This window comes from Dermacentor andersoni, chromosome 9 (genome assembly GCF_023375885.2).
Source record: "Dermacentor andersoni chromosome 9, qqDerAnde1_hic_scaffold, whole genome shotgun sequence".
In the NCBI taxonomy this organism is placed as follows: Eukaryota; Metazoa; Arthropoda; class Arachnida; order Ixodida; family Ixodidae; genus Dermacentor; species Dermacentor andersoni.
In genome coordinates, this window is record NC_092822.1 from 105,758,884 (window position 1) to 105,771,042 (window position 12,159).

Below are 12,159 nucleotides of genomic sequence, written 5' to 3' on the forward strand. Positions count from 1 at the left end.
AGGGTCAGAGGCGCAGCAAGCTGATATTCAGAGCACGCCCGAACTGAATAAAATTGAGCCTGTAGCGTTAAAGGCACCAGCTACTGGAGAGGAAATTCCTGATGCGGGAAAGTTAGAAGAGCTATTTGCAGATTTGCTCATCGCGCCTACGTCAGACGGACTTAATAGGTTGCTAAAAGTCAGCCGGTCGGCTTTGATAGCCGAGCAAAAGAAGGATGGCAACCTAGAAAACATACGCTGCATTGTCAAGGAAGGTATCGCCAAGAAAAATGCTCGCTTTGTGGAAAGAGGTGGGGTCCTGTACCGGAAGTATCTAGACCGCAGGGGAGCGGAGTTCGATCAGCTGATCGTGCCTCAATGCTATCGTCAGGATCTGTTGCGCTTGTCGCATGGGGGTTCGTGGTCCGGACACCTAGGAGTTAAGAAAACTAAGGACCGTCTCTTGCAAGAGTACAATTGGCCAGGGTGTTTTCGGGACGCAGACCACTTTGTGAAGACATGTGACACCTGTCAGCGGGTGGGCAAACCAGGGGACAAATCGAGGGCGCCGTTGAAGTTGGTACCTATCATTACGGAGCCTTTTAGACGGCTCGTTATTGATACAGTGGGACCTCTGCCGGTAACAACCACGGGGTACAGACACATTTTGACTGTGATCTGCCCAGCGACAAAGTTCCCTGAAGCAGTACCGCTTAAGGAACTCAGCTCAGCTGAGATAGTCAATGCATTACTGTCCATATTTGCGCGAGTTGGTTTTCCTGCGGAAATCCAATCAGATCAGGGCACAGTGTTTACTAGCGCTCTGACGACAGCCTTTCTCGAAAGGTGCGGGGTAAAGCTGTTACACAGCTCAGTGCACCACCCCCAGTCGAATTCCGTTGAGAAGCTCCACTCCGTCATGAAGCGCGTGTTGAGAGCATTGTGTTTTGAACATCAAACTGACTGGGAGCTGTGTCTGCCTGGGGTGATGTTTGCATTGAGGACCGCGCCGCATGCGGCTACGGGCTTTTCGCCAGCTGAGCTGGTGTACGGTCGCTCGCTGCGATCTCCGCTTCGCATGCTTCGAGAATCGTGGGAAGGCAGGGGCGACGACCCAGTCGTGGTGGAGTACGTGCTTAGGCTCCTCGAACGCTTAAGAAGGGCACAGGAGTTGTCAGGTGAAGCAATGGCAAAGGCCCAGCAGAGGGCCAAGGTTTATTATGATCGGACAGCCAGGGCCCGTCGTTTTGAGGTGGGCGATGAGGTCATGATATTGCGCACGTCGCTAAAGAACAAACTCGACGTGCAGTGGGAGGGCCCAGCACGGATTGTTCAAAAACTGTCGGACGTTAACTACGTGGTGAGTCTGCCAGGAAAGCGGAAAGCACAGCAAGTTTACCACTGTAATCTGCTCAAACCCTATAAACAACGGGAAGCAGTGGTGTGCATGATGGTAAACGTTCCCGAAGAGCTTCCGGTCGCGCTTCCGGCACTAGGCTCAGTGACGAACAGGAAAGACACCGATCAAGTCATTAGTGACTTAATCAGTAAAGCATGGCTGTCGGCTGAACAGAAAACCGAACTACACCAGCTCTTACAAGAGTTTCAAGGTCTGTTCTCTGAGAGGCCTGGTAGGACTTCTGTCCTTACTCATGACATAGAACTTACCTCCCCAGAGCCAGTACGATCCAAGGCGTACCGGGTGTCACCCCGCCAGAGCGATATTATGGAGGCTGAGGTAAAGAAAATGCTACAGCTCGGTGTTATTGAGGCGGGTGAGAGTGATTATACCTCCCCTTTGATTTTAGTTGAGGCACCGGGAAAGGAACCTCGTCCTTGCGTCGACTACCGCAGGCTTAATTTCATCACTAAGGATCAAATTTATCTGATCCCTAACATCGAGGAGCGCCTTGAGAGAGTGAGTAGCGCTCAGTTTATTTCCACCCTAGATCTTGTCAGGGGTTATTGGCAGGTTCCACTTACAGAAGAGGCTAGTAGGTATGCGGCGTTCATTTCACCAATGGGGACATTCCGTCCTAAAGTTTTGAGTTTTGGTTTGAAGAACGCGCCATACTGCTTTTCAAGCCTCATGGATAAAGTGTTGCGGGGACAGCAAGAATTCGCTTTACCGTATCTAGACGACGTAGCGATATTCTCCGCATCCTGGCCTGAGCATATGGTCCACTTGCGGGCAGTGCTAACCCGCCTGCGCGATGCGGGCTTGACAGTCAAGGCTCCCAAGTGCCAGTTAGCACAGGCCGAGGTAGTCTACCTTGGTCACGTGATTGGTCGGGGTCGTCGCCGCCCCTCTGAAATAAAGGTGGCCGCTGTGCGAGACTTCCCGCAACCGCGCACGAAGACCGATATTCGGTCGTTCTTAGGTGTCGCCGGCTACTATCAGAGGTACATCCCCAGGTACTCTGATATCGCGGCTCCCCTGACGGATGCTCTAAGAAAGACAGAGCCGCAAACAGTCGTCTGGGACGAGACAAAGGAAAGAGCTTTTAGCGTCCTAAAGAGCGCCCTAACAAGCCAGCCTGTGCTACGATCGCCCGACTACACAAAAGGGTTCGTTGTTCAGTGCGATGCTAGTGAGCGAGGCATGGGCGTTGTACTGTGCCAACGGGAAAGTGGAGAAGTAGAACACCCCGTCCTGTATGCTAGTCGTAAGCTGACCAGTCGTGAGCAGGCGTACAGCGCCACCGAGAAAGAGTGTGCGTGTATCGTGTGGGCCGTTCAGAAATTGTCATGCTACCTAGCCGGCTCGAGGTTTATCATTGAGACGGATCACTGCCATCTCCAATGGCTGCAGACCATCTCTCCCAAAAATGGCCGCCTCCTGCGCTGGAGCCTCGCTTTGCAACAATATTCCTTTGAGGTGCGTTACAAAAAGGGGAGTCTCAACGGTAACGCCGATGGCTAAAGTCGAAGTCCCTAACGTGGGAATCAGCCTCAAAATTGTTTGTTAGTGATGTTTTTCTTCCTGAGGCAGGATTTTTAACATATTGCTTTTGTGTAGTGTTTCAAAGTGATGATGTGCTTCCTAGTGCAATTTTCCGATTTGTGGACGCGTTCTGAGTGCTGCTAAACTACTGTAAGGAACTAGGCAGTAGTATAAAAGGGGAAAGAGGCTGGCAGGGCTTAGTGAGGGTTGTGCCGTGCTTGCTGACTGAGCGGTTGACTTTCGGCGTAGTTCTAACGCTTGCCCGGAACGAGAAGAAAAATGTCAACACTCAACAGTCACTTTGCAGTGTCCTGTGTGAACCTGAACGAGAGAACGAGGCCTTCTCTGTGCGCTGCGCTCAAGAAACGCCGAAGGACGACCGACTTCGGTTATGAGCATCATCAAGCGACATCCCTCCGGACAGCGGATGCAGTCCCCTGACCATCGGGATCTCCTTCCCCCGGCGGGGCGGTCTGTTACGTTTCGCCTACGACGCGCGGTATAGCCGGCGCGGATGCAACGGACGCCGGGGCTTCGTTCAAAGCGGCGGACATTTTGGCCCGTTCGGAGCTGCCGCAAAGCCTCCCCGCCAAGCGCGTCCAGGCGTGTTTCAGTGCCACGTGTCTTCGTGTGTGCGTGTGTGTATGTGTGCCCACGCTTGTCAAAGCGCGGCAGCCGGGGAGAGGAGCTCCCCAAGTGTGAAGCGAGGAGGTCTGACAGGCGTCGGCTTGGCGGATGCGTCACTACACTCGTCTCAACGTGTTTCTCAGCGTGTCCGTGGCGCCGTCACGTGCGCCAGTGACGAGGCGTTCCTTCTTGCCCTCAACTCCGAGAGTATAAGAGCAGCTGCTCCCGGACGCCGAGGGAGGCTCCGATTTCTTCCGTTGAGTTACGTGCTCTCCCGTCTCTCCACTTCGGTCGACCTGACCGCCTGCTCTTTTGCGATGTTAGAATAAACCAGTTGTTCTGTTACCAGTCGACTCATGCTTTGCCTAGACCTTCGGATGCTTCCAGTTGTGCCCCAGGCCGCCAGGCCAACGCTACCCTTGGGGCTTGCGACCCATTTGCAACAACGGGCGTCAGCACTGAGATTCCAACATCCCCAGCCCCGCCAATAGAATTACATAATTTGCAGACTTGAGCTCCGCCATTTATTTGTATTTTTCGTATGTAAGTCTCAGACAACTTAACATAAATGGCATACACTCTCGAAGTTATGTTTCATGAAATTTGTTTGTTGTTTGCCATTCTCAAAATTCTGCCGAATAATATTGTGAAGAATGTAAGACCTGGTATGAGCAACTTCATTGATGGAACGGTGGGTCACTATAAACAACATATACCGTATCTGGCATGGCATGGCATATAGCATGCACATATATAAATAAATGCGGAAGCTCACGGTGACGACGACAGCAAAAATTCACTTGAAGTGCCCATATATTGCTATCGAAATAAACAAACGCATCGTCCGCTCATTGTGCTCATGCGCTATATTGTGGAATTACAAGTAGAGGTGCCACAATATATAGTGAAGGCATAACAAATAAATACGGTCTTGGTTCAATTTCATTTTTAATTCTCAAATAATCCCTGCAATCTACATATTGTCTCAATTCGAGACAGTAAACTGAATGAGAATGTAAATATCAATGCGCGTGTGTATCCTTCGAATTTCATTAATATATTCCCGCTAGAAGGCCTTCTAGCTGTACTATAAATGAACATGTCACAGGCAGAGATTACACGCATGTAAGACCTTGGGGAACAAGAATACTTTAATGGCCTTATGCGGCTTCGTTTTATGCCGTCGATTCATGGCCAATCTTGCTTAGCGGCTTGCGCCACTTTCCAGAAGGACATTAGGTCTAACCAATGGCTCCGTGTTCAGTGGAGAGGCCTTAGTCGCAAAGAGTAGGCATCGTTAGCGCCCACCATAGCGATCTGCAATCTCTTCGCCAACTAGTGCTGGAAGGCCATGGACCCGATACTGAGAAGAGGCGGGCGGGAGAATACGTGCCGCGGTGTAATATTTTTGTAAGGCGAAAGCGCAGGTTTTGTCGCCTAGAGCTCTGTGAACGTGTTCTCCTTATCATTTTAATTGTGGCGGAGTGCGCTATTACAAACTCCAGTACATTTGTTCACGTGCTATTGGTGCTACTACAGGACTGAGTATTTCCTGCCTTACATTTTTGTGCGCTAGAGGTGTTTCCTAGAAAAGTTGTTCTATTGGAGCCAACTTGTTTAAAGGAAAAAAGGAAAACCACATGTGAATTTTTCGTAATTCCAGCCGATGCGCCAGCTACTAAATACCTGGGGTATGCTAGGTGTCCTGGGGTATGCTAGGCATACCTGGAGCATGCTAGGTGTCCATACAAGGTGCGTTTTAGTCAGCTCGGCGCGGAGTAACTGATAACCAGGATCAAAAACAGGAGACTCAACCGCACAACTACGCTGTTCCGCGACTGCCAATGTGTTATTTATGCGCGCCCCCAGACACTGCTCTGCATTGCTGCGCCGCAGCATTTTCTACACTGCTGTCCCATGTTCTGTAAGGAACTCGCTCAATATTAAGGGTATTCCCGGCGGCACACATTTCCGTTGCTCAATGCATAGTACATTGGCGGAACTGCTGCGCAAAGAGAGGGAAATCGAAGCACACCAAAGAATCGGTACGAATCGGGGCGTTCGTCCACTGGCCGCACCCATTTGCTTAGCAGAGCCGCCGTAAGCTGCGTTCTGCGACGAACATTCCCAATATGAGATGGTGTGCACTCAAGATTTTGGTGGTATTTTTATGTTAGCAGCGATATGGTCCCCGGTACGCAGGTGTAAAAAAATTGTCCTCGGAAGAACCATATTTGCGGCGCAATACGTTTTTCGTACAGTCACTACGCGAAAGTGCAAAGGTTCGGAGAGTATGTCCTGTCTGATTTGAAAAGATTGACGCCAGTACAAGGAATGAAATAGACGGCGTACTCACGGCACATTGTAACTAGGCCAGTACTTCTTTTTCTGGAGAATATCACTAACGTCCTTTTGACGCATGAATCCGCTGGAATGAAAAAGAAAGAAAACCGAGGTGTGACTGCGAGTTGAAGAGGTAAAGTGGATGAGTACTTACGGCATTTGTTCGACGATCCACAGCGTGTTTTCCCCGATGGCAGTTCCAGGCTTGAACAACTTGTAGTCGACAATGACATACTGGTTGTTGTACCTGCGAGGTCAAAATACCCGTTGCGCTTTTGTTTAACACTGAGAAGCCGCGTTGGACAATTGTTTAGAACCGCAGAGGCGGGAAGATTCACACCACCCGAACCATCAACAGGCCCTTCACCAAACTATTCAGTCCCTACACTAAGTGAGAAATTTTCGATGCATAATTATATCTCCAAATAGCTCAAGGAAATATTTTAATTCTTGAATAGAAGGGAGAGACGGTAGGGCCAATGCCTTTTTTTTAAATGAGGGAATGCTGCTATGTTTTTGTTCCCTGACCACCACAGGGGCGCAGTGGCCGCAAGGTTTCACTACATAGCCGAGGGTAGGTGTGCATATTATTAAATTATTGGTGCACGTCACGTGCACAATTAGCATACACACCTGTATTCATGTTTGAAAACCGCCCAAGGCCTGAATTATTCCGGAGTGTTTAACTATAATTTCTTGTAGCTTAGCTGTTGACTTGGAGATTTTCAACCCTGTATCCCATTCCCCCTGTGCAGGGTAGAAAACCATACGTGCCTCTGCCTAACCTCCCTTCCTTTCTTTCTTTTCCGTTTCTCTCTCTCTTTATAAATTTAATTCACTCGGTCTTTCGCCCTAGTTGCATTGGAGACAGTCAGCAGCTGTACTCATAATGCAGGGTTCGTATGGAACTACAAACAGACGCGATCGCAGATAAAACTACAACAAAGTAACAGTCTTCGATGAACATCATTGAAAGGTTACTGCACGTATGCAATCTGATACCCAGGATTGAACCTATTTAGTTCTGGGTGGACAGCACCAGCGAATGAATCACTCTGGGTTTAAAGTATTACGAGTGTGTTGCTTGTCGGCTATTTATCCCACAAATCATACTTCAAAACCAACAAGAATTTTGTGCGGGAGAAAGAAGTGGGACATATATGATCCACTATGATCCACGAGGACATCTCTGCCATTTCTACCAGCATTATCTATCAGGCTAAAAGCCCAGTGCTAAAAATCTCTTCAGAAAACATGTATTTTTGAGTCTACAATGCTATGAATTTCTAACATGTAAGGCTGCAATGAATGCGTGCAGATAATAAATTGATATTCTAACAATGGTCATTGTGGTAAGGAAAAATAACAATGAGCGTCAGCAATACTATAGAGCATGCAGCGGCCTTAGAACCCGTCTTCGTGCTAATTCAACCAACAAATCAGGACGAACATGCGTTAGGCCTCCATCTTTGCTCTACCACAAGAAAGAAACTTTATTCAAAAGAGCATTCTGTAAACGTTGTGGCAGCTCCGAAAAAGCCAAAAGAAACAACAAAACCTAGAACAAGAAGTTAAAGTCGAGAATCAGTGCTACCTTTATGCATTGTTAATGAACATGAAAATAAGACATATTCGTTTAATTAGATCGACAACAGCCCCAAACAAATTTTCAATGTGGTTATTATATTTTGCTACTGTCGCGCTGTGAAATGGCCTTAAAAGGTATCATCCATAGATCCCACTTACCATAGAAAGGCTAACAAACTCTCTAGTCGCATGAAAGTAAATGCATAATGGACGTAGGAGAGAAACAGTGCATTCATTGCTTTCCTGCTCATAAGTGATGTATCGTCTTTGAAGAGCGTAAAACTCAATAATCCAAACAAAAAAGACAGAGTAGTTACTATTAATCGTAAGGGTAGAACTAACTATATTAAGGGTAGAACTAACTATATATTAAGGGTAGAACTAACTAACTAACAACATTCGGGAGTTAACAGTCATAATCTTGGTTATTACGCTTGTTTCGTATTCACTATCTCAAGACAGACATAATGCGTCAGACAGCATGCCGTTTATATGTGTGCTGTTTCAGTATATGGCACACTATGTTTTGGAAGCAAGGAGCAGGTACTACACTGCGAAAGTTGTCAGAAGCTTACAGTAGCTTGAACATGGCACTCCATTTGTGGAATGGTCGATAGGTTTAGATTTGCAACTTATCGTAGACTGTTACTCGGTCATGTGTAGCGACTCTACAAGCGGAGTTCATTTTACTGCCAATTATACGGCACATTTCTTTTCCCTACTCGGGCGCACTACTGTTTTTCCCCAAAAAATGCCGCAGTTGCTCTAGACCTTGTCGCATTGCGCTACGTGTCAAACGATCGTCGATACTGGAGCAGTGTTGTCACGAGATGAGAATACCAAGTGGACATTTCACAACTGCGTCTGAGCTGCGCACAGCCATATGCAGGCACATTTTCTGTAATTTGTTGCCCAACAATGCAAGGAAAGAGGCTAGCTGGCAGCCCTCCATTTTGGTGAACTGCGCTTAAAATGGGAAAAAACATCGGAAACAATGAGAGTCCAATGATTTGTTCGTCATTATGTCGTGTTATGGCTCAGAGATACGTGTTTTTTTGTTCAGAAAGAAAGAAAACAAAGGAAGCATAATATGTTAGCCCGTGTGTGCTCCGTAACATATATTTCTGTAGATACTTTCCGTAGGACCTGAAAGGTCGTTTAGGACTTGTAAAACTTTATTCATAGAGAACATGACACCGATCTAAGATGTACTAATGGTTACTGTTCAACAGGAGCTAACAAGGTTACCAAACTCTCTCTTTTGTCCATGTTAGTTATACACTTTTTCCTTGGAGCAATGGGCAGAAGAATTGAGCCTGCCTTACAAGACAACCACAGTCTAGCAGTATTTAGGTACGTGGATGATTTTCTCGTCTTATGCAATACAGCTTATGAGTTAAAACTAGACGAATGTTGGGAAGGTGTCATGATAACTTTCCATGAAGTACGTCCGGATTTAAACCTCACCTTTGACGTGCCAGAAGGAAAAAAAAATACGTTTCTTTATTTGGTCATCTCCTTCACAAAGCAGCAGCACACATGCTGGAAGTACGAAACTCGCTCTTGCAACGGTTTTCTGCCGTACGTTTCCGACCATTCCAAGAATGCAAAAGAAGTCATCGTGACCACGGTACTACAGGGCGCCCTAAAGAAATAGTATCATCATGTACTGAAAGAGAGCTTCATGGACCAGGTAGCCAGGTTCAACAACTCTGCCTATCCGAAGGCCTATTTACACCGGCCACCGAATGGTTGCTAAAGAAGACGAAACTTTCGAACAGCGAGGTTCAACAAGAAGAAAACATTCCACAGAAAAGGAAGAAGGTCGCCGTTGTGCCTTATGTACACGGTCTAACCCACAAGCTAAGGAAGATGGCCGGAAAGGAAGGCATCACGGTTCTACGCGCTGCACCAAACAAGGCATATTCAACGTGAGCACGAGTCAATAATGGACATGAAAGTGCAATGCACAGGAAAGCACAAGAAGAAGCGCACCACTTTCAAGGCAGGGGTGATGTATGATATAGCTTTATCATGTGGACAACAGTATATAGGACAAACAGGCAGGTGTATCCGTGACAGGACAAGAGAGCATGCAGCATATTTGGAAAGGATCTACGCTGGCCGACTCGCTTTTCTTTATAGCCAGCGTCATTACACCGTTGAATTTCACAACAAGGCTCTAGGAAAAAGCAAGCATAAGCTCACGCGCGAAATTTTTGAAGCCACGGCCATTGACAGAAGCGGGCAATATTGCAATCAATACATATTGCAAAAGAAGAAAAGGGCTAATTGCGCAAAGACTTTATTTTAACCTAGGAGCCGGAGAATCGGCATGACAAAAAAAAGTCGAAAAGAGGCGTTGGCTGTCTTGTGCTATAAAATTTTGGTAAATCAACGCTAAACATTCAGGTGCTAGTCCAGCGTGTGTTGTCGTCTCCTTCTGTTCGTGTCAGCAGGTTCTGCTAGAAAACAATTTTGCTATGTGCAATCAACGAGCTCAGGCATACGAATTAGCGGGCCGTTGCGTCCTCAACACGGGTTATCAAAAATACTGACGAATATTCGTGATTGTTCAGTGTGCTTTGCCACTCTGCCTAGCCACTATAGAGGAGAGATCTCTTAGCGCGTGTTGTATGCGTTTGTCCCTAGACGTGCCGACACTGGGGAGTGGGATCGAGTTTGTTTAAGCTCGTATGTTGGTTGCCGGTGCGGTGAAACGGGTGATAACATCGCAGATGTTTCCGTGAGAGCAGTAGGGAACGTGAAAGAGGCCGGTCCGCATATATGAAAAAATCTAGAAGGCCTTAGTAACTGTGTCTTAGTAGTAACTGTGCCTTAGTAACTGCGGTTGAACGCGAGTGGCTCAAAGAGCGTCGGTGACTCGACGCCCCTGCAACCGCTATGAGAAAACGCCGCGCCCCGTGACGCGTTTAAGCTAACCTAAACTAAGGTTGACTTAATCTAACGAAGCCGAGACAAAAAGACAATAATGCTCACGACGTCACCGTTGTGAAAATACGCCGCGTCATCCTATCGGCTTTTACGCTACCCTGGCTTAACCTAATGTTAACCTAACCTAACCTAACTTAACGTGACCTAGACGCAAAGACAATAATCTGCACAGCGTAACAAATGTGGGAATACGCCGCGCCACCCCAACGCTGACCTAACGCAGCCTAAGCTAGCGTAAATCTGACGTAACCCTAAGCTAACCTAACCTAACGTGGACGAGACACAAAGCCAATAATCCTGACGGCGTGACATCAGGCAATCACATTCAACCGTGGTCGCTAAAGCGCTCTGTGTTTTTTCACTCAAAGGGGACAACTAAGAAGTGCTCTTGAAAAGTCCAGGAGAGGAGGCCTGACCTCTACTACGGCCCCTATTACACCCCCGGGAAAATCAGTTTCTTGTTTTTGTTTTGTTTTTGAAGGTAGAACGCCGTTAGGCGTGACAAAGTTATCATCCGGCATTACTGGCTCAGCATCAGCGTCGCACGCGCGAGAAAGTCTGTCCGACGTACCTTTAGACATTGTAGTGAGTGCTGGTTCACCTATTTCGCCACGCCAGCTGCCGGCGTCCGAGCTTAAACAAACTCGGCCCCATTCGCAATGCCGGCACGCCTAGGGACAAACGCATACAACACGCGCAAAGAATGTTCTTCACAGTATTGCCTAGGCACCGTCAGATATTCATGGAGCAAAGGCCCCTAGATTTCCTCTTTCGCATCCGCTTTTACTCGCGCCTGCGGCGAAACGTCGAGCGCCTCGAGAAACGCCACGCCCTGCTGTACCTACTATCAATTTTGAAAATGTGGCCAGGGGGTGGCAAAGGGAGCCTAGGACTCAGCCGGAGTCTGGAACCTTGTTGAGAAGAAACTGGCTGTCCAGCTGGATCAACCAGATGTTTGGCATGTTGACTCGGCACCCTACAACCGCGGAACGTCTGTCGGACCGCGTGAGGCCACGTCACTCTCACCTTGACAGAGTCAGTGCGCCGTCGCTGTTATGGTTGGGCCCGGCCATCCGATGTCAACGATTTGTGGGAGGCGGCGCTGAGAGGTAGTTGACGGGGGTACGGTCAATCTTGGCCGGCCATTCATGTCGCCAAAGCAGTTTGTTCGGAAGAAACTCTGGGGCCCTATAACGTAAAATTATTCCAATATGCTTTTATTCCAATCAGCCGACGTCAAATTTGCGTAACCGCCGACGCAAGCATCGGTCGGTCACCCGCAGGGTTGTCTGAACTGACCAATCAAACGCTCTCCTTGTTCACAGGAGGTCAATTTTGTTTGCTTGAAAAACGAATAACATTGCCTACACTCAGCGGGTTGTCTTATCTAACTGGCTCACAAGAGGCGAGGAGCAGCACGTTCAAGCGGAGAGGGATTCGATGGGGCCGAGCCGCTGCACTGAATATCGATAACGGGATGAAGAGGGTGGTGCCGGCGTCTGCGATTGGTCCGTTTTCCTATACTTAGCTTGCGGTGGCTGGTAGAACATCGCGGCGGCATGCAACGGAAGGTCAAAAATGACACTAAAACGGATCCTCATCAAAGAAGAGTTGGCCGAACGCGGTCGCGGACGTCCCGAAACTGCTCGAAAAGTTATTCGGCCAGGCAAAAAGTTTTATTATACGCAAATAAACCCATGCTTTCGACAGGTGCACGTAGCCAG

The 12,159-nt window shown here is 48.0% G+C and overlaps 1 protein-coding gene across 1 annotated transcript in view; it reads right to left on the reverse strand.

Moving 5' to 3' along the window:
* The window catches only part of LOC126527912 (putative phospholipase B-like 2), a 79,876-nt gene that overhangs the window by 25,218 nt on the left and 42,499 nt on the right, over window positions 1-12,159 (reverse strand). Inside the window, exons 8-9 of the mRNA XM_050175756.3 lie at window positions 6,048-6,140; window positions 5,907-5,978 (exon numbers count right to left, since the gene is read on the reverse strand). Of these exons, the coding sequence (XP_050031713.3) occupies window positions 5,907-5,978; window positions 6,048-6,140 (165 nt within the window). The remainder of the gene's footprint in view (window positions 1-5,906; window positions 5,979-6,047; window positions 6,141-12,159) is intronic.